This window comes from Excalfactoria chinensis, chromosome 1, assembly GCF_039878825.1.
Source record: "Excalfactoria chinensis isolate bCotChi1 chromosome 1, bCotChi1.hap2, whole genome shotgun sequence".
Lineage (NCBI taxonomy): Eukaryota > Metazoa > Chordata > Aves > Galliformes > Phasianidae > Excalfactoria > Excalfactoria chinensis.
Window position 1 is genome coordinate 152,016,029 of NC_092825.1, and position 23,189 is coordinate 152,039,217.

General features: G+C 33.8%; 1 protein-coding gene across 1 annotated transcript in view; it reads left to right on the forward strand.

Moving 5' to 3' along the window:
* The window catches only part of DIAPH3 (diaphanous related formin 3), a 218,915-nt gene that overhangs the window by 48,194 nt on the left and 147,532 nt on the right, over positions 1–23,189 (forward strand). The window contains exons 10-17 of the mRNA XM_072344791.1: positions 3,237–3,347; positions 3,768–3,886; positions 4,036–4,152; positions 5,072–5,190; positions 5,322–5,386; positions 5,848–5,952; positions 8,309–8,647; positions 9,543–9,657. Of these exons, the coding sequence (XP_072200892.1) occupies positions 3,237–3,347; positions 3,768–3,886; positions 4,036–4,152; positions 5,072–5,190; positions 5,322–5,386; positions 5,848–5,952; positions 8,309–8,647; positions 9,543–9,657 (1,090 nt within the window). The remainder of the gene's footprint in view (positions 1–3,236; positions 3,348–3,767; positions 3,887–4,035; positions 4,153–5,071; positions 5,191–5,321; positions 5,387–5,847; positions 5,953–8,308; positions 8,648–9,542; positions 9,658–23,189) is intronic.

The following is a 23,189-nucleotide window of genomic DNA, read 5'->3' on the forward strand; positions in this document are numbered from 1 at the left end:
CAAAGGAGTTTAGCTACATGTAGGTATTTGTCTGTGTGCAGACATCTCAATTTAGATATCTGACGTTTGAACTGTGTTGTATTGGAAAACTCATAAGAATAATTCTGTTTCTTGAGTTCTGTCTTGTGCATTAAACAGATGCTGCTTATACCAAGCTTGCTGCTGTTTATTGACGTATCTTCATGCAAAGTAACAGAGTATTAATATATTTTATTCAAACTGTGAACTTAAGAATAGAAAAAAAAATCTTAGTTCTGCAATCTACTGTGGGTTATCAGTTAAAACTGCCTATTAGCAAGCCACTGTTCATCAGGCTATTCAACAAGAGGGATATTTTTCTTTCTCTTGCTTTTCTTATGTCTTCCTGAAATCTAACTTTCCCAACAAGCACATATATTAAAATGTTCACAAAGTGAATATTCTTTCTTTTTCTAGTCACCATTAAATGGTAGTTCCATTTGAAACATATTGTAAGCATTTGTGGTCTAGTAACAAATTCTTGCTTTTTTCTTTTTTTTTTTTCTTTTGTTATGGTTTCATGAAGCAAATTACTCAAAAGTAAATGTAAGTGAGGTGTTTTTGTGAATTGTATTTGTTTCCTCTTGTATAACCTGCACTCTTTCTGCTTTTTGCAGACTTCTCTTTGAAGGCTGCAACAACTGTTCTGAACAAGATTTTAAAGGTCGTGACAGACAAATATTGGATACAAATATCTTTTCTATTTTCTAAAAAAGCTTGATTATGCATGAAGAGAATTTTAATTTGCTTTCTATTAGGTACTGTTAAAGCAAATACTTGGAGATTTTATTCAATTCACTTTTAAATGACATTGGGCACCTTAGGTTAATTTTTTTGCGTTATCATGTGAAATTTGGAAATAGAATTTTGCAGATCACATATTAGATAAGAATTTTAGTTATCTTTTACCATTTCTGCTTTCTACTTTTGAGATTAGCACCGTTTGTTACCTAGTGTAAAGAGATGCTTCAGCAATAGCAAACAAGTATTAAAGTAACTAATAAAAACTGCATGCACAGAAATGGGCTTTAGGGGTAACACAAAGATTTTACTTGAATTTATCCAAAAAAAAAAAAAAATGAAAAGTTGAAAGTTTTAAGGAAAAATGTAATTTAGCTATTTCTAAAATACTGTGGACATGTGTGCAGAATTAAATTGCATAGCTAGGGAAATAAAATTGTAGGGAGAAATATGTCAGAATAGTAGTTCTGATGAGCACTACAAAGATGACAGAATCTACTATGAAAATTTAAGCCCCAAATTGTTAGCAATTTATCCACTTTTAAGTTAAATGTCCAGAAAATAATAATTGGGGATTATTCCTTATAAATAATTTTAAAGAAATCAGACATAACTCTGAAAGATCTTTCTCAGTGAAATTTATTAAGAGAGAATGGTCAAAGTTGTGGTCCTGTTACTTAAACTCCTATTCAACTCAGTTCTGTTAAAATTAAGTACTGGAAATGTTCTACCATTACGTTTCTGCAAGTAAACAGATTACTGGTACAACCCTTTTTAATATACATATCATTTGATTGCTACTTAGTAAATAAATTCTCTGAGAAGAATATGGAAAAAGGGCAAGGGCAGCCTTTTATTGCCTTGCAATTTAATGCCTTATAACCTTATATTTGTTTTTACTTTGTTGAAAAGGTAATTAACTCTTCTTAATGAATAACATTTTCTTTCTAAAATTTTGTACTTTTTGCTTACATAAAATGGACAGGCTTATAGCAAGAAAAAAAAAACTAATGTGGAAACATTACCTCAACAAACTTGGAAGAATCAAATAATTTTTGAGTCCTAGATTTTATTTTATTTTTTTTTTAAAGAGACTTTTAATTTAATAAGCTATTTTCTAAACCCTTATGAAAGTTTTTGATATTTTATGACCTTTTTTTTTTTTTTTTCTCTGTTTTGAAGATCAGACTTAGGCCAGTCAGAGCTTTCTTACTTGTTGCTTGAACCTTTCAAACAAATCCCGTGGGTCTGTGAGAAAGAATTTTGCTTTACAAAGCCATGCTATGTTTATCCATATTATTCATTTCTTTATGTTGCAATTGGTCATACTATTCAATTAATTTGTTCTTTAGTTCTATTTTGCTTCCAATACATTTGCACAGTAGAAGAATTAAGCTTACCAGGTTGTAGTTTTCCAGATCACTCCCAAGATATCCTTTGTCATTTTCCTCTTTGTCAGTGTGCTTTTAAACATATATCCAAAAGCGAGTACTGAAGGAATTTTATCTTTGATTTTATTTTGTACTGTTGGGTGAATCTTCTTTTGTGATTTTTAATTGTTGGCTTTGTTTTGGAAGTTCTGCCAAACACTGAACTTGTGATAGATTCTGTCTTTCTCTATTCCAGTGTTGAAACTCTTTTCATGCACATGTAGAACATCTGATAAAGTGTTGCTGTAGTTTGTTTTCTCTGGGTACTCCTCCTTTCTGTGATCTTTAATGTCCCTACAGATTATATACATTAAAAAAGAAAATAATGCTGTTATCTCAGCAGGCCTTTTTCTGTAATTAATTATAATAATTTATTGTTGTTTTAAATGGCTGTGATTCTTGAAAGTTAACTCCTGCTCCTGTAAACTATTGATTTTCCTAGTAGATCTCTTCATTCTTTGGAAAAGACGCTACTCGCTAGGTGACAACACACATCATTTGACCTGTTGCTTGCTGTAGATCTGAAAAACTGTTTCTCATCAAGTTTTCTATGAAGCTGAATACATTGTAAATGGGAAGATTTTAGCAGAGGAGGAAAAATAACCAAACCATTCTTTTCCTTATGTTCACGTTAGTTTAAATCAGCGTTGTGTCTTCTAATACTTTTTTCACTGTACACACAGTTGTTAGCCCTTACAGTTTTCCGTTATGTCACTATATATACATATATATGTAGAAGATTTTATATTTATACCATTTTTTGTATGTTGAGAATTATACTTATCAAGGCATTTGTGGCAAATGGACTTATTTGTAAAAATGGCAAATTTGAAAGAGTGAGAAAGTATTTGATTTTTGTAGAAATTTGTAAACTTGTTTTTGGTATCCCTAGCTTGTGGCTGACGGGAAATCTAAGTATCTTAATTATAGGACTGTAATGGATTGATAGCATGCTATCTTGTAATTTTGTTTGTCTTTTTTCCTTTATGAACATTGAAAACATTGAAAACTAATAAGTAATACTATTTTATTTTTCCTCTGTTGTAGGTAGCTTGCATGCAGCTCATCAATGCTCTTGTTACATCTCCTGATGATTTGGATTTTAGGCTTCACATCAGAAATGAATTTATCCGCAGTGGATTGAAAGAGATACTGCCAGTAAGCACCTTGTAGTCTTCCTTTGTATTGCTATTTAAATTACTGGACTGTTTGAGTCTGAGAGGAGAAATGAAGAACAAGTTCTTATAAATTATTCTCAAGGGCATTTTATTAGGTTAGAGTCTAAGCAGTTAGATATTACAATCAGTCTTAAAATAAGAATGAAAAGGTGAAGTGTGCTCTCTGAAGCTTATGCTGAATTTTTAATCTTTTACAGCTTTGATTTAGAATATGCAACAGAATGTAATGCAGCCACTAGTGAAGTCGAAGTGGAAGCCCTGTTTACCTTTTGAATATTAAACTTAACTCGTTTTAAACTTTAAAATATTGTGGATTCATGGAAATTACTAAAAAGAAACCTTAATATTTCCTTATGGAAATGCTAAATTTGCCAATCTTTCTACTGTTTCTTCCTTGCAGCAATTGAAATGTATAAGAAATGAAGCACTAGATATTCAGCTGAAGGTATTCAATGAGCATAAGGAAGAAGACATGATTGAATTTTCTCATCGTTTAGAAGATATTAGATCTGAACTAGAATATCCTTTTGATATTGGCAAGAGAAACATGAAGAAAAGAATACATATAATGAAAATTTTTCTATGTAGCTTTTGTTTAAAACAACATTTTGACTGAACATTTGATATAAATTCTTTTTAATCTTTGTTTTTCTCCTTAACTCTTTTACTGAAGTAAATGATGTTTACAATATGGTATGGAATACAGTTAAGGACACTAGTGCCGAAGGATATTTTCTTTCTATTCTCCAACATCTTTTGCTAATAAGAAATGATTATTTTATACGGTATGTTTAATGCTATATTCAGTGTTACTTATGTATTAGATTGTTGTTTAGTCATTAATAGAATGTCTTGTACCATTTAATGAAATACATTTTAGTATTTTTCTGAACTGAATGCAGTTTGTAATTATTACTTTGTGAATTCATGTTTGAAAGTATCAGGTATGAGTACAAATGTTGTCTGGATGCTTTTTCCTCTTCTGGTTGGGATCCAACTCCGTGTATAAACAGAGAATACTGGTTTTATTGAGATCTGAATCTTATTTCCTGCAAGTATAAATGATCAGGACAGATCTCTTAGTGCTACTGACACGGTTTATAACCAGTTGTGACTGTGTCACATATTTGAGGCAAAGGGCAAAAACATGATGCTCGGAAGTGTACTTTATGCATACTGCTCAACTTATTAAATTAAAGGTGATTGCCTTACTTGGGTACATCTGTGCTAGACCTATTCCACCGTAAGGATTCTGAATTGACAGCTTGCATGTTCTGGTCAAGTTGCCCAGCTGCGATACCAGTTGGCAATTTAGAACTGTGTGTTTTTCCTTCGTTTTAACGAAGCAGGGCCTCAGTGCATGCATAGTTAAAAACGTCATAAAAGCAGAAGGAATCGACTGAAGGAAGAGCTTTCTCTCCATTGGAAGGAAGCAGGAAGGAGTCTTGCCTTCTTGTATTTCCATATGAAAAGAATTGCAGATTTTACGATACATTAATATTTCACATTTATATGTGCTGGTTTTTCAGGCTTTGTGTAACTGTTCTAGTGTAATAAACTGCCAAATGTATTTGTCCTTTGAAGGTTTTGCGTTTTGCATTTATCCTTCTGTGGAAATAAGTCAAACCAAATCTTTTGACATTACTGTATTCAGAAGCAGGATTTTAAATATATGTTAATAAATAAATATGCCTCTGTCTTTAGTCCACAGTATTTCAAATTAATTGAAGAGTGTGTGTCCCAGATAGTGTTACATCGAAGTGGAACAGACCCTGACTTCACATATCGTAAAAGATTAGATATAAATTTCAGCCACTTAGTAGGTAAGTCTCATGCTGGAAAATGTTTACAGCATTGTACTTTTTTCTCTGTTTCCAAATACAGAGTTGTACACATGATTAAGAATCATATTTTTCCTGCATATTTGCAAGTGTGTATTTGCTTCTTTTTTCAGATATTTGTGTAGATAAAGCAAGATTAGAAGAATGTGAAGAGCGGGCTTCTGAGCTTTCCAGAAAGGTGTGTAATAATTTTAAGTTATGATTGCAAGATGGATACAGGTAGTTAGGTAATAGATTCATGAGTAATGTAATTGAAAGTGGCATAGCTTTTAACTTCAAGTTAGTATTATTATGTTGAAGTGAGAATTTGAATATTTCTTGTGGTCTGGGAAGTATAGAAGTGTTATAAAATACTTAACCTTAACTGAGTCTTTCTGCTATTTATTGTAAGGTACAAATCACCCCAAAATCAACTGTAAAATTTATCTGAACAGCTATCTATTTTTCAAAAAGATGAACAGAGTGATAATAAGAGTTTTCATGTTTGTATCTACAGTTTCCCTCTTAGTATTCTTTACCGTTTTTTATTCTTTTATTTTTATATTGAGAAACACGAAAGGAGAAGCGAAAACCCTAGAAAGTATGTGAACATGATTATTATTAAAACCGTTTTTCTCTTTCCTTCTTTTATTTCCTTAGTTTGAAAAAGATTTTGTAGCTCATCAAGAGACCCAGGCCCTACTGCAAAAAAAAGAAGAAAGAATCAATGAACTTGAAGCAGAATTACAAGCTTTTAAATCTCAGGTACAGGACAGTTTAATAAAAATACCAAGAATATATATATATATATATAATATATATATTAAAAGTATTGTTCTTGGAATAGATTTCATTTTGATCTTCTTTCAGATTCTGATGAAGCGATTGAGGAAAATTTAAAGAATCCTGATATTGATTATTATTGGCTGTTAGCTTCCTTTATTTCTGTTTTATAGAAAGAATTGTAGTGTGAAATTAATGAGCTATGTGAGATCCCAGTTGATCCTTTTTGTGCCTGAGTTCTGTTAATTAAACTAGTTTCTTACATTTCATTTGGATTTTACTTTCACTGTCATATATTTCCAAAGTAATTAACCACATAGGGTAATAAGTCCTATGCTTTTAGATTAGCATTCATCACTGTGATCTTTATCCCTCCACAGGAAATTATTCATTGTGTGGTTTGCTTTTCTGAAACCTTACCACGAATATCCAGCAGTGAAAGAAATAACCTGTGACTAGATAAGAAGATTTGCCGATAAATTTTCAAATTTCAGTCATATGTAGATGTTTCAAAATGGGATGGCGGGAAGTAGTGCAGACTTTTTGAGTGATGCTTGAATAACTTTTAACTACTTCACTCTAAAATCTACATAAGGAAACAATTTGAGCAAGTAACGCTCCTGTGTATTACTTTTTAGGAGTGAGGTTCAATCTAAAGATGACTAAAGAAAGATAACACTGAGATGACATGCATGTAGAAAGATGTTGAAATATATGCTTTAATCATAAAGCTTTTTTATGGTTCTGAGCTTGTTTAGGAAGGAAATTAGTTCACCTGTTCTCTGATTTGTTGAAAATGTCATTTCTGATCAAAATTCACTGCTAATATTGAAGTTAAACAGGCTTTCAAAAAGTTATTATACTTGTATACTTTTTGCTTTAAAAAATAACAAGTAGTGCATCATTAATTAAGAAATTTTCATGTGTATTTCTTGAAAACAAACCTTTTTTTTTTTTTTTTTTTGTGCATATGTAAGTGAAGGAGGTTTTTATCTCCTGATTTTTGTCATTTCTATTGCTCACTGGATAAAATGCAGCTTTTTTACAGCATGCAGTCAATGAGTATAATTTATGCTTACACTCCCGGATTATCATACCATGAACTATCTTGCTGTTAATGTCACTTGGAACGTTTCATACATATCAAATAATTGATTCATTCAGTTTAGTACTATTATGTCCATCCTGAGAGGAATCTTTGGTTTCCATATGGCATCTATTACAGCAGTCTTTCTCCTGGTCTTGTTCCTCATTTACACTTTTTTAGTATTTGGAGCTTTTTTTAGTACTCAGTTCTTTTAGAACTTAATTTTTCAGTGACTGTGTCAGTGTAAAGAATGCTTCTTTCAAGCATTCGAAAACAGTAAAACTGTCCTGCATTTATTACATTATATTTATTGAGTTTCAGCTATTTCTTTTTTTGAAAATAGTTTGGTCTTTGCTTATTGTGTTCCCCTTTTACATTTGAAAACTAAATCAGACAGTGCCAGTTAATAATGATATGTTAAAATTGATTAGGATTATGACCAGTAGATAGATAATATTTATTCTTTCGTTCTTATTGTTGGCTACCTCTTTAGTAGTGCTTAAAGGCCTAGGATAGAATTTCTTCACCTAGCACGTTTTTTTTCCAATCAAAGTTCTAAAAGGAAAAGCCCATCTCCATACAGTACAGATTTCCTCCCTGTATTGAATATTAAGTAGGTATGTTATCTTACAAATTGTTGTCACAGTTGTAAAAACTGCTTCAATAAGTACTGTATAATATGGTGCTGTTGTAACTTCTTCTGTCCACAAGCGTATGGTTATGTTTCCTACTTTAACAAAAAGAATGGCTTCCAATTATATATATCTGCAGATGTAAGGCAAACATATTTTTTGGGAGGAGTTTTTTTTTTCTGCCTTCAATCCTGCAGAATGGAAATGCTCCCAAATCAGAAAATTTTCAACAGAATTTCTAACTTTGTCATATTCTGCAATCAAATGTTACGCATAGTATTCCGTAATCTGCTGGATAATTAAGAATGCTAGAACTGTTTTTAAATCTGGGATAGTCTGGGTAAAATTTCATCAAGCTATGTATTATACAATTCTTAAGTTATGATCATTGAAATATGATGAGGGGATACAGAATTTCAGTTTGTGATTTTTGGCCTTGTCTGAGTGTGTTTGAAATACTGAGACTTCCAATTATGAAATGAAAAGTTTGTTGGCTTTATTATAATACATATTTGATTGTCCTATGTACAGAAAATGTCATGCCGTCTTAATTTGTTGACTGTAACAGTGATTGCATTTGGTTAGTGAAAATATGGGACTGATGTTTTTTTTATATCAGTATGGCTCCTTGCCACCTGGATTTCTACCATCAACGTGTGGAGATGCATCTGTCATTCCACTGGAAACTGCAGAACCACATCAGTTGCCTCCTCCTCCTCCTCCACCACTGCCTTCTAATGGAGCAATCCCACCACCCCCACCTCCTCCCCCTCCTCCTCCACTACTTTTGAATGGCTTGGGAATTCCTGCAGGAATTGGTGCTCCTCCACCACCTCCACCTCTACCAGGCCTGCCTGGGGCACAGTGGTCTCCACCTTCATGTACTCTGCCATTTGGACTGAAGCCTAAAAAAGAATTCAGACCAGAGGTTACCATGAAGAGACTCAACTGGTCTAAGGTAGTACTGATGAATGGCAAATACCTGCTCTAAAATCTTGCATAGAGATTAGGGTAAATAGATTGTTAGGAATAAGACATTATAGGTAAATCAGCTAAATTCATGTTAGATATGCGTGCTTTTTGCCTTTATTTTTTCTTCTCTTTCCTGAAAATTGTGTTCCATTTACCCCTGAAGCTTCTGAGAAAATGTCTAGAAAATTTAGTTCCGGGCTGGAGTTATAAAACGTTGTTGCCAGCACGCTTTCTGGATCCTGCTGTGCCACAGTGTGTACTGTTTTCACTGGATCAATCACTGCACTGTACTGTTAGCTGTATAGTTTCCAGACAAGCATTTTGCCTCTGTCATTCTGCGGGAGAGCCACTGCAAGTGTTTGTATATGTCCTTAGTATAAGTGTACTTAGATAAATGTAACATTTGCAAATATATTTTCTGTTTGGTTCTTTCCCTTGTGACAGGATCAAGTATGCCAGGACTATCAATATTTTGTATTTCAGAAAATGTAATTAGTTAGACCAAAACAAGAACTTTCAGAGTAGTATGAGGCAATATAATATAATCAGCTGTTATTTAAAATAATACTATTTAAAATAACCAGCTATGTTCAGAGACCAGAGTTTACCTGAATTTCATAATCTAAACCAAAGACAGTTTGCTATCTGTAGACTTCAAGTAACAGAATATGTTGTCAGTACTGCTTCATATTTCTCCAAAAGCACTTGCTCTGTGTGCTTTCTTGAATCAGAAACATTTTAACAACTCTAAAATTCGGTTATATATAATAACTGTGTGTTTTAGGGAGACCCTGAGTATTTAACTAGTTTTGGAGTCTACAAAGGATTGTCTTTTCATAGTATAAAAGCAATTAATTAAATTTTGTTTTTATCTCTTAAAGATCAGGCCTCAGGAAATGACAGAATCCTGCTTTTGGGTTAAGGCAGAAGAGGACAAGTATGAGAATGCTGACATGCTTTGCAAATTGGAACTTACGTTTTGTTGCCAGAAGAGGGGTAAGTAATTGATACCTAGTTTTCAGCTTTTGGAGTTGTCTTTTAGATAATTTGGTCTTAAATAACTGTATACACTGTTAAACATATGCTGTTCTATACATTAATGTCAAGTTTTTAAAGTGAAGTGTGTGATGAAAGAAATTTGAAAATCCCAGACTTGTTAAAGCAGCAACATTCAACTATATTACTTTAAGGGTGGCAAGAAAATGTGTGACTCTTAATTTAGAAAAAAATGAGAAATGTTTCCTGATAATACAGACATTTAAAAAATTCTTTATAAAGTTTTGTCAGAGTACCTTAATAAAATACACTAATACAGTGACCCAAGAAGGTGATACATTTACTTTCAGAGCACATACATTAATTGATGTGTTTTTGTTGAAGAAGTTTGTTTAGAGAACTTCTTCACTTTTCACAAATCTATAGCAAACTTGATGTCCTTTGACTTTTCACTTAGTTTCTTTAGCTTTCAAAGCCTGTGGAAGAGCAAGTACCTTTTGTCTTTTCTCCTTTTCTGGAAATAAGTTGTCTTACTAGTTATTACAACATTATTTATCCAATCTATAAAATGCTTACTTCTTGACACTTTTTTAATGTTCCTTGATTAGTGTCAGAGATTGAGTACTTTGGGGCAGGTAAAGGACCACAAATAATTCGTTTGTTTTCAAATTGAAAAGGCATTGTTAAATTTTTAGTTTCTTTCACATTTTTCATTGTGATATTTTAATTTAATATAATACATAGTGTTACCTAGAAACCTCCAGGTTTTTATTTGTTTTGTTTGTTTGTTTGTTTTGTTGAGCTTTTGTGAGAGCAGGCTTCTGATGCTTAAGGTGATGCAGTAGTGTTTCTAATGAGTTGAACTGCAATATATTAATGTTGATACTTAAGAATATTAAAAATGTGCAAAAATAAAAAAGGCAAGAAAGCCTCATAGACAGTAGATTCTAAGACTATTAGAATAAGTCTAAAGATAATTGTGGTGCTTTCATAATGTTAGGAGAATTCCCAAGAATGTTCTTTGAATTAATAAGTTAGAAGGTTTAAAAACCACTGGGGGAAGTACTGTTTCCCATGTAATTAAATAGTAAAATTCAGGAGACTGAATGATGTTCGGACCAAACGTTGAAGGCTCAAAGGAGGATTGTGAATCTCCACAGACAGCAAGAACATCAGAATTAACAAGATTACATCCTTTAAAAGTTTAACTGAATAGACTGAATACATTGTTTTGACAAAACCTAATAGAGAAAAATTATTGGATCTAGCTGAAGAAATGAGTGAAATACACAGTTACATCAAATAGTGTAATACATGGTGGATAAAAAAGTCTTCAGGGATGAGTGTGCTTGTATTTTAGAGATGGTGTTTACTGCTTAATCTTTTTTTTTTCAGCATTTTTTTACTTTATGATATCTTTCACTGGAATGATGTGTTATCTTTTTTTTTTTTTTTTTTTTTTTTTTTTTCAAAGGCAAAAGGAGACTAAATATTGTATTTAAAACAGTAGGTAGATGTGCAACTCAATTTCAGCTTTGTTCAAATAAGTGGTTCACAAAAAATTGCATAAATAATTAACCTCCTAAGTAAACAGCTCTGGGGTCTCAGTGTCTCTTACTAACACTGTGAATCCTAGTTCAGAGAGTATTACAGTAACTACTTATATTTTCTTGGCTGTGGAAAGAAGGGATGCTTCTCTGTAGCTCATACGTAACTTACGTGACAGAACCTGTCAAAAGATTGGAGACCTGCATTTTTCTGCACCTCTCAGGCTTAAAGAGGTTTATAACTGTGTTTTATAATGTAGGGTCATCAAACTCTTCACCATATTCAACTTGGAAACAGTCCTTGACTATTTCTAAAGCTTTGCCTCTGAAACCAAAAAGACAAGTTAAAAATGGTTCTATATACAGTTGATGGCATGTTGAGAATGAATTGGTTTCTGCTGAAGCATCTGCTTATGCATTCCTGAAGTCATAGTGTAAGAAGGGATCAGAGTATTCAGCTATGCTTTAAATACATTTTATTGTGATAAAGTAAAATCAGGTTGAAGTACTCAGATGTTCAGTTACTATTTTTTACCAGCTGATATGCCCAAAATAAATATTTCGTTACTGATCCAAGTACAAAATCCACTGAAAAATTTCTTCGTTGAACAGGAAAACAGAATAATCATAGAATGGCTCAGGTTGGAAGTTCCCATTCACTTCCAATTCCCTGGCGATAGTTAACATCCACTATATGAGGCTGCCTAAGTGCCCCATCCAGCCTGGCCTTTAGCACCTCCATGGATGGTGCATCCACAACAATAATATAGAAAAGATTTGAAGATATATCAGATGTTTGTATGAAGATTATAAATTCTGTTGATTCTGAATGAGTACTAAAGCAATTGAAATAACTGAAGATGTTATGGAGTCATGAAAGAAACAATATGGTGAGTGTAAAAATGTAAAGAAAGGGCCTAGCTTCTAACCGTTGGAAAAATATTGGGTAGTAACATAGAGGAATGATTATAAGTAGAGCAAAAATCACTTTTATTTGAGGATGTCAGGAGAGTCAAAGACATTCTCAAATCATGAAATTTTATAGTTTTGAAGGAATCTGAATCCTCAACAATCTTCATAAAGTAGAGTCAATGTAATTAATGTTGAACAATCTTCATAAAGTAGTGTCAATGTAATTAATGTTGCTTGAAGCTTTTCCAGCTGAGTTCTAGATAACCCTGAAGATGTAGAATGTATGGCTGTGAGGCTGGGCAATGTTTTTCAGTGTTTATCACCACTATGGTGAATTTTTTTTGTAACATCTCATTGCAATATTTGTTATTGAAACTTTTGTCTGTTGCTCCTCATTAATAGTATACCTCTGAGAAGAATCTGCTTACCCCTTATTGTAGCCTCCTTTTACATAGCTGGTGACATTAGTAAGAACTCCATCTTTTCTGAAAACTAAGTCACAGCTCTCAGCCTTTTCTCTTCATCATATGCTTCAGCCCCCTCATCATCTTCATGGCCTTCCAATGTACTCATTCCACTGTATCTCTGTTTTTCTTGAAGTGGTGAGTGCAAAACCAACAAGTGCTCCAGATATTTCTCCCTGAAAGAGAAAGGAGAGTGATATAATCACGTCTTGGTCCTGCTGGTTACAGTCCTAGTAACTTTTTGAAGGAAATGTTTTCACTGTTTCACTTGTTTGATGAGAATAATTCATAATAACTCAAAGATATGGGTGGAATTGCATATTTTTTCCTGGTTTATTTGTTGTAAGGGTATAGTTGTCACTTTTGTCACTTTCCAGAAATTAAGTCATTCTGTGACAGCAATGTGTGTTACAAAAATTACATATTGAAGTGGGAACAATGAGAAGTAGCAAAGCAGCAGTTGCTGATTCTGTTCTTGTAGGCAAGCTACAAAAAACAAAGTGCAGTTTATTTATCAAAGAGCTCATTTTCTGAACTGAAAATGAATTTGCAGTCTTAAAGAAATGTAAGATTATATATATGAAAGAAGTAGGCAAGGGCAAAATAGCAGGTCAGTTCCTTTAATATGTAAAGTCACGTAGATTTCCTATTACGCAGAGGATGAGGGAGGACACAGAATCCACACACGTCCAGAATCATGAAGTACTTATTAGTGTATGGATGAAATATTTTCCATATGAATAATTGAGAAAAGAGTAAATTAAAAACTGAAAAGAACACGTATGTTTGATATTTGCAAAAAAAGCAAGCTTAATCTGATTTTATTCTGAGATGCCCCAAGAATCTTAAAAGTTCCTGGAACCTTCAAATCATTAGTTTTCTGTTAGCAGCTAAAAGAATAAAAGTAGGGAGTGAAATTACTGCCTTAGAGACATCAGTGTGGAAGTAAAGAATGGTCCCTGACCTCACTGGCTGTAAAAAAGCAAAGAGAAACAACGAAATCAACAATGGAAAAAAAAAAAAAAAAGAAATCTGAAAATAAATTGAATGTGAATTCTTTGCATGTATCTTCTTCAGCATTTTCATACTTCTTTTAAAGAGTCAAAAAGAAGAATACATCATAAAGGATAGTTTGAGATTTGAAAGAGAAATCATAAATATCAAGAATATAAGATCTATCAGATTCATTCTCATGGTTGTGCATTAATAAAGAAAATCTGTGAAAGGTCTTTTTGGCAATGTTGATTTCTAATTAATTAATATAATTCTTTGAAAATATTAAACCAAATAGATGACTTAAATCTGACTGATTGGTGAAAAACCGAGCAGTGCAACAGGAGCAAACCTTATGTATACGTCTGAATTATCTAAAAGCTAAAATGTAAAATTAGCAAATAAAAATTGTATCAAATGATAACCCCTTTATACTTAGACTGCTCTGAAAGTAATGCCTCCTATTTTATTTTGTTGACCCACAATGTCAGAGGCAGATATTGGTGATATGGCAGTAGAGGTTAAATCCTCCCACCAACATTCTGTTACATTTTGTTGCTGTACAACAGATGGCAGCAGAGGAGTAGTCTAACAAAATGGTGTCTGACAAAATGACATCTGACATGGAATTTAATATGAAGAAAAGGTGTGTAATTGAATTCTTCAATGCAGAAAAAAATATACTTATTCATATTCATTGGTGCTTTGCTGAATGTTTATGGAGACCAAACTGTGGACGTTATCAAGGGTGGTGCATTTCAGAGACAGTGAGGTCATCTTCACTGGTGCAGATGTTGATGACAGCATAGAATCATAGAAATGTTTGGGTCGGAAGAGATTATGAGAATGTGTTGCTGAGGAAAGCTGCAAATTTTGTGGTAGTGAAGTGGGAGATTTGATTACCTATGTATGGACTTGCAGCAATTACCCATCAGGACAGTATGAGAAAGTATGCCATAAATTACTGTTTCCAGTATTTTGTAACAAAAACAAAACCAAAGCTGTTCTCAGAGTGGTATGTAAGTTGTGTACAGGAGGTAATAGGAGAGAACGATCATAGTTTGAACGGATCAGAAGAGAACAATCTGAGTCAGTCTAGCATACAGATATTTAGCTTCAGGATGGAGAACTAAATGACATAGAATGATCCAGCAAACAAGGTAGTCATGCCTACAAGCATCTCAGAAACTGTTCTGAAAACGCTGTCTTAGAGATTCAAGCAAACACTGTACTTTAATTCAGAAGTCTAAATGACATTAAAAAAAAATAAAAATAATGCATGCAACTCAGTTGTGAAGCTAAGGACACAATCACAAGGAATAAGATAACATTTAAAAGACTAAGCCAGGTGAAAGGAACAAGAAAAGTCATTAAGTTTAGGAAGATAAATTTAAGCAGAACATTCTTTGTGATCATCTTTAGAATTCTGAATTTATTTCATAGGATGCTGCAGCCAATATTGAAAAGTCTAGTTAAATATTTGAAAGCAGGAAGTTAGCTAGGGACCTGCTGAGACAACTCAAAGATCTTAAGTCAAACACAGGCACAATATGTCCAAAAGAAATAGGAATGGAACATTCCTAGGCTGGTGTGAGTGGGAAAACAAACATCATCTTTTGGGAAGTCAGGAAAATATTGGTTTACAAGGAGTGATAAAGCTTGCATGGTGTCACGTTGCACAGACAGTAGTAGTGCGCTAGATGGATCTCTGGTCAGTGGGGCATTTTTTGAATTCTTAATCTCCTTAGTCATGGATATAAGAGCCTGTTCTTTACCTGGAATAGCTTCAAGCTAATATGTTTAAGACTCAAATGCTAAAATATCTAAGTGTACGGTTTGGTTGCTTGCAGAAAGTAGAGAAGTAATGAAATGCTGAGATGAAATGCACTTAGTTTGTGGGGCTACTTTGAAGGGTGTGGAGAAGATATAACAAAAGTTGTGAATGTCTGTGAATAAATACATAGGTTGCTCTGAAAGCAATGCCTCTTATTTATTTACATGGAGTCTGCAACACATAAAAAGCAGTACAATTAATGTCCTGAGACAGCAGTGCATAGGCTTCATGTAGAATAAGTTTTCAGGATAAATGAACTCAGAGCCAGCTACATGTTGCTTAGTCTTCTTTCTGGTGTTTTGCTGAAGATTTTGGGGGTGCATGGAGCATACAAGAAAGCAATGTCTAACAAGAGCAACATTTTTGAGAGTATGTAAGTACAAAATGTCACTTCATTCTGTGTATGCAAAATGTAAAAAAGGTAGTATTATGATGTAAACAGTATTAATAGATTGATTTGACTTATTCTAACAAGAGTAATTTTTTAAATAACGGTTATGTTTGATGTGTTAAAAGGCCAAATGAGGATTTGAAATTGCACATCAAACATACAAGAAGCTACTCCTAAATACTTATTTTTTACAATATGGAGGTAACTGCAGTTAATGGGAGATGGCAGGGAAAATTATAAATTTATTCTTCTTTTTTTCTTAGATATCAAAGGGAACTGATCTAGTAAACTCTAGAGAGAAAGACTGAATGATCTTTGTACTTTTTTCTTTATTGACTGGGACAGATTTTCATACTAACCTTACTGGAGATGGCAGTGCCTGATCCCATCACGCCAGAGCTCATGCCAGACTTAATTATTCAAAAATAAAGCACTTCTCTGGGAGTGCTATCTCTGTTGGCACTTGTGTTGAAAAGGTCAATATAGTTCTCTTCGATTTTATTTTTTTTCTCCTTCCTATAATTCTGCCAGATTTTTCTGAAAAATGACAGTGAGCATAATGACTTTGCTTCCATTAATTATTGGAAATACCTCAACTGAGTTTTGTCCTATTTGGATGGTTCCAAGAAGACTTTTCATTGTATGCTGACACCTTTAATATTGACATTTTCTTCTAACATGTATTTGCGTGATGATTTTACCACTGCATAAATTTGAAAAAGCTTCTTAGTCTTTGTGTTAGTAAATAGCTTTTAACAATGAAAGCCCATATAAGAAATTTTTTTGTAAGCTGCTGTAATTTTTAGAATTCTGAAGTGAATTCAGTTCTAGAATTTTAGGACAAATTGGGGAAGATGTGTTTTTCTTGGGCCAACATTATTTTTCAAGTTGCTCTTCTTACGTTTTAGTGCTAAGTTGTGTTTGCATGTATCATATAAGAAAAAACAGCAAGGCCTACACTACTGTGTTGTAACCAAGTCTCAAATGTTCTAAACCATGGAAGAGTGCAAAAGAAAGTCAAATCAGCAATGTAAATGAGATCTCTGCTGAATTTTATATTTTATAGCCCAATCAGCATACGGTATAGAACCTGAGATATTAGGTAGAGCCCACTGCTCTCATGCTGGAGTTGCTCCAAATGCTTCTACATGTAGAATCTTACTGCTAGAAACCTTTAAGACTGCCAACAATATTACCTAATAACTTCTGCTGATAATAAGAGAACTGAATAAATTAGTTACCTTTTAATATAATTGTTATCACAGAATTGCAGGGATTTGAAGGAACAGGGGTAGAAGCAAAGCCTGATGTGTTTAGGTTTGACCCCCTGCCAGTGTAAACTTAAATATCCTTTAAAACAAAAGTATTTAAAAATGACAATGAATGAATATACTTCTATGGTGGGTTGACCTGGCAGGTTAGATGATATCCAAGCCCAACTTTCATAAACTAGAAAAGCTTGTGGGTCAAGATGAAGGTACAGCTCACTTACGCATTGCTATTAAAGGCAAAGCACATTTGATTTGGGAAAAAGTTTCTATAATAATATAGTAATTATATATAATATAATATTATAATTAATATAATAATAATAATTTATTTTATTGCCAATTAAAATAGAGTATGATGATGATTTCAAGTAGAGAATATATTTTTAAAATTATGTGAGTAAAATCCCAGAGGAGATAGATATTATTTGTATCTATCCTGAGAGGGGAAGAAAGCCTGCTTACTATCATAAGTTTGTGAACCAAATGAAAATAAATGTTTACTAAGGGATGTAGTTTAGTGGGAAAATATTGTTGGTAGGTGGATGGTTGGACTAGATGATCTTAGAGGTCTTTTCCTACCTTGGTGATTCTATGATTCTATAATATTTATTCACTCAGTAGTTTTGATAAATTTTGAATGTTACAAGCATTTCTATCTGACTAAAGATAACACTGTATTTGAGAACAGTAAAATCTTCATTGTTTTTTTTTACTGCTTTTGCTGTAGCCTTTTCTTCATTGGGAGTTCAGTAAATTTAAATGCAAAAAAGAAATGTCAGATAAACCTTGCATAGCAAGCCTGGAGAGTCACTGTTGTTGACGATTATGAACATGAACACTATTTTTCCTTCTTTAAAAATTTACCGTTTAGTTTCTCAATGAATGGCTTATGTCAGAGAAATTTTATTTCAAGAGCAATACAGTTTATGAAAACAAAGAAAGAGGAAGATTATTTGTTAGTGGAGCAGTGACTTTTGATTTGGCAGCTGTGTAGAAAATTCTTGAAAAGACTCCAGTGTGCCGTGTAGAAAATGGAGGTATATTTGGTACAGCCCTTTGTTCTATTTACATTCAATTTTATAATGCTGGAACAAAATTTTAATTTATTGTAAATAGTGACTACAGACCTTTTTTTCTCTCTACTTAGATTATCTGTTTTTATATATTAGCTCTCTAAATATAATCTGACCTTTTCTAGAATATAACTTTATTCTTAACTCACGTGGAGTTTTGTAAGTTGATCAGTTCATGTGAATATTTGAGAAACAGACTTACATTGTAGACTTCTATTTTTATCTACATTTTATATTACTATTTCTGCCTTCTAAATGGATTCTTCTGGTCTGTAAATATCTTGGCATTGTTAATTTCCTATTGGACTTTCTAAAGTGTTTCAGTAATTTCAGTCTTTCAGTAATCTTTATGAAAGAAGCATATTCATAAAGAATGTACATATTGTAAATGTCTTGTAGATGTTTATTTCTGTTAAGCTATGTCCATTCTTACATAACCTTCTGATCTTAGCTGAAATGATTGTATTCAGGATAAACTGAATGTACAGTCAACAAATGTAGTTGGAAGAGTAGCATGGTTAGGATGGTACTTTATAGTGTTCTAGTTGGAAAGATTATTGTGGCAGAAAAAAGACAATCAAAGAAGAAATGCTCATCCATATCCAAGGATCTAGGTGCACAGTGGAAAACTCCAAAAAGGAGGTATCTCCAGAAAGAGACCCTTCCCTAGGAGTGGTCAGCCCTTAAATGGGGTCTAGGTCTTTCGGTCACACAGGTGTCTTGCCTTCACCTGTGCTCCTGTTGCTGACCCAGTCCTTGCCTCAGGTGATCAATCAGTGGTTCAGGCTGCAACTCAACAGTTACCATACACTGAATTTTTAACAAATATTTAATTTTACAGAGGATGCAATCTCATTCAGCATTCTGAAAACCATCCCAACAGGATGGGGCATTTTCATGTCTTTTTTTTTTTTTTTTAATCATTATTATTATTTTTATTAATCTTCCCCTATATTTTGCTGTAATACAATGATTTGTTAATCTGGCTTGTCACACAAAAGTTTGTGAAAAGAAAACACTTGAGATTACTTGACCCACTAAGCTGCCTAGGTGAAAGATTCAGTTATACATCTGTCATAAGCAAAATGAGCTACCCGCGACAACTGCCTGTGTTCTGCCTCTTGCAAATCAGTGTAAGTATTGGATGTTGAGGAAACAAAGATTTCTTTTCATTCTTTTGTTAATGAAGTTCTTGCACAAATGCCCCCAAGCCAGCCTTCTTCCTGAATGAATGGAAGAAAAGCAATAACAATTACTGATATAATGGTAAATATTTATAGCAAAACAGTAGTTGTGTTATTAGATACATTCTTCTGGATCAGTTTGCTGCTTCTATCTTCATTCCAGTTAAGAAAATCAGATGACGTACTCTTCTGTAGTTATTAACAACTTTGTATTTCTGTTTTATGGCTTTGCTTCCCCACTTCTCCTATTTTTACAACTTAGTGGGGCGCTGCTTTTCTTTTTAAATATTAGCTGACAAGATAGTGTTTCTGTACCAAACTTACTTTCCTCTAACAACACCTCAGTAATGAAATTTGGAAACCTTATCTGCTCTGTTACTCAGCCTAACAGACAAAATGTTTCCTTCTGTGCAGTCTGACTTGTCCTTTCAAATAGAAATGACTGTTCCTAAAATTTTAAGTGTGTAAGTATAACTGACAAGGGTAACAAGTTAGGGTGACTGCCTGCCTTTGCGGTTCCTTGATCATGCAGAGTAATGCTTTGTGCAGCTTAAAATCTGGGTGCAATATACTTGATAGATATGCAGCATGATTCTGTTTTTTTGTAACTGGCATTTCAACGTATCTCAAAGTATTTGGTCATTTATCTGAAACACTGGAAAGTTGGAGATGCGCCCATGTGTTCAGCAAGATTACTTCAATGAAAGCTGCTATCAAAGCTGATAAAATGACAGGTAGATGTAACTGGGATGCATGAAGAGAAACTGGGATTTGAGGCTCAGTTGCACATGGCAAGAAAATTCTTGGCAAGTGGAATTCAACAGAATTGTAACGCTACTGTGAAAAGAAAGAAACCCAGAAGGAAAAAAACTAAAATCAAATCGGTTTAGATAATCCGAACTGCAGGAAACCTGAGGGAGAAAGTTTACTATCAGTATTAATCTACTAGCATGGACTAAATTGCTCTTTTAAGGCTCTGTAGAAGAGAGCTGGCAGTGATGAATGAAAGACTGGGCTTGGTCATACCTAAAAAGTGGGAAAGCAGAATACATTCACTGCTATCAACTGAGTCGCAGAAACCATACACTGTTCTGGTTTTGTCTGAGACAGTGTTGATAGTACACCAGTGTTTTCGCTGTTGCCATCATCATGGCATGGCAGCCAAGTCACAGGGTGGAGCCTGGACTCATGCAGAAGGCTACAAAGCTGTGGAGTTGGGGTTAGGATTAATGCATTTAGAGACGTTAATATGATGGATACAAAAAGGGCTAAAAATGATGTAAATTGAGCTTACTTTTTCTCTCTTCTAGCATTTCATGGAAGAAAAAATAGTTTTGATTGGGAGGTACCTTAAAGTCCATCTAGTTCCAGTTTCCCTGACATAGGAAGCCTTCCTCTAGACCAGGTTGCTCAAAGCCTGATCCAGACTGGCCTTGAACCCTTCCAAAGATGGGGCATCCGCAACTTTACTGGAGAACCTTCCTAATATCTAATCTAAATGTATGTTTTTTTGGGTTAATACCATCACTTAATGTCCTGGTAGAGAATCCTACCATATCTCTCTAATAAGTGCTGGAAGGCTGCTAAAAGGTCTCCTCGGACCTTTCTTTTTTCCAGGCTGAATCTCAGCTCTCTTGGTCTGTCTTTCTGTGAGAGATGCATAAGACTTCTGATCATCTTTGTGACCCTTCTGTTTGCCTGCTCCAGTTGATCCATGTCCTTTTTATTTTGGGGGCCCCACAGCTGAATGCATTACTTCAGGTAGGGTTTGATGAGAGTAGAGTGGAGGAGGCTAATGCAAAGATATATGCCCATTTAATAAAGAAATACAAGGGCTGCTCTACAGGTAGTGCCTCGTATTTTATTAAGCTGGCCTATGATGTCAGAGGCAAATGGTGGTGGTATGGCAGTAGAACTTGAACTGTTCCACAGCATTCCAATGCACTTTTTTGCTGTGTGACAGATGGCAGCAGAGAGAGGTGCTCTGACAGAATGGTGATCTGACATGGAAGCTTCTAGGAAACAAAGGTGTGTTGCTGAATACCTCCATGTGGAATAAATTGCACCTGTCAGCATTCATCTGCACTAAATGAACATTTATGGAGGCAGTGGATGTGAGCATAGTGAGGCTGTGGGTGGTGCATTTCAGCAGTGACAATAGTTGATAGTAGGCCACGTTCACTGGTACATTTTCTTACAAGCAGAGCATGCAGGCTCTTGTTCATCAGTGGCAACACACAGCTATTTGTGGTATTTTGAAAAATAGTGTTTTGTATCTGAGAATTTGATACATCAGATAGTGTTATTGTGCTTTTTGTGTCTGTTGTAGTTCCCATAGAAACAAATAGGAGGCATTACTTCTGGGGTGATTCACGTACTATTACTTATATTGTATATTAAAAACATTTTTCTATGTAAATGTAACTGAATCTATGTACTACACCGACTACTCAAAATCTATTAATATAGAAGCTGCATTATTATCATTATCAGAAAAACTGAAGAACAAGGGTTCAGTAAACTAACGTTAAGTGTTTAGTTGCAAAAATTAATGAAGGAATGAGACGTTTTCTCAATATAGTTTTAAATGAATTTACTAATTGGGAAGTTTTAATATTTAACCTACAACTTTATTTGTGATATTTGTCTGATGTGCTAGCTTTGGTAGGTATGTTACATTTTCCATGACTCATTTTTTTTCATGCAGTATTATGTGAGTTTTTTTGTTTTTCCCCCCAACATAAGAGATTAGAATTTGCAGTGAAGTTGCACTCAGTTTTATAGTATGGTGTGATATTTGTGTGTTGAATCTCTTTATCCATTTATGATTGGATGATCACTTCATTCCTTAATATACCACAAGAGTGTATCACAGTACAGTAAATGATCCGTATTACTGACTATTTCACTGATTTGGTGATAGATAAGCTAAAGCTCTTAAAAAATGCAAACTTTGGAAACACATCTGTTGTAATTCTGTAATATTGCTCATGAAATGTAGTGTTGTAGTTAGAAGATATATAGCCATATTTTCAACTAGAACACTGTTTGCAGGATTATTTTGTAAAAGTGAGGTCAGTATTTCCTGTAAGTTTCTGTATTCAGTGAAATTGGTGAGCTCTGTCTTGCAACTCAAGATATATGTTTGAAGGTACAAATTGTTAAATACTGTTCTAAGATCAGATCACCATCATGTTCTTAAAAAAGTGTGTTGTATGTTTTGATATGCTCTCCAGTTCTCAGGAAAAGGCTGATTTACACACATTTAATGTGTATGCGCATGGATTTTATTTCAGATTCTAAAATTCATTTCAGATTTCATTGTTGGGAACTACTGTTCTTATTACATTTTAGTGCACATTTCTTGACACTGAGTATGATTAAAATTAATTTCCCTTGGTTTGTGGATTTTATGGTGCTCTAGCTGTTTTGAATAAGCATAAGAAAACTGATTTTTATTATGAATAGCTGTAGTTTGGTAGTGTTTTCTTATTGTATCTATGATATTCTTAGTAGTATTTGTTATTTACTTTTGGCTTTCCCAAAAACCCTGATTGCAGCTCATGTCTGTGACGTTATCAGTAATCGTGAAAAATCTGCTCTAAAACATGAAGCAATTGATCTAGAGTACAGTGCTAATGCAGTTATGAATTAAGTTTCTTGGAAGCTTGTTTTGTATATCTGCACAAGTGGGAAAAAAAGGTGGAAAAATCACAAGTTGTCTGTGTTACAAAACAACAATGTAGATTTCTGGGAAAAGACAGAATGAAGCAAGAACTATCTGCAGAAAATCAATCTGTACATGTATGACAGCAATCCTAGGCTAAGCTTCCTTTGAAATACATGTGTTTTATCTCAGTATC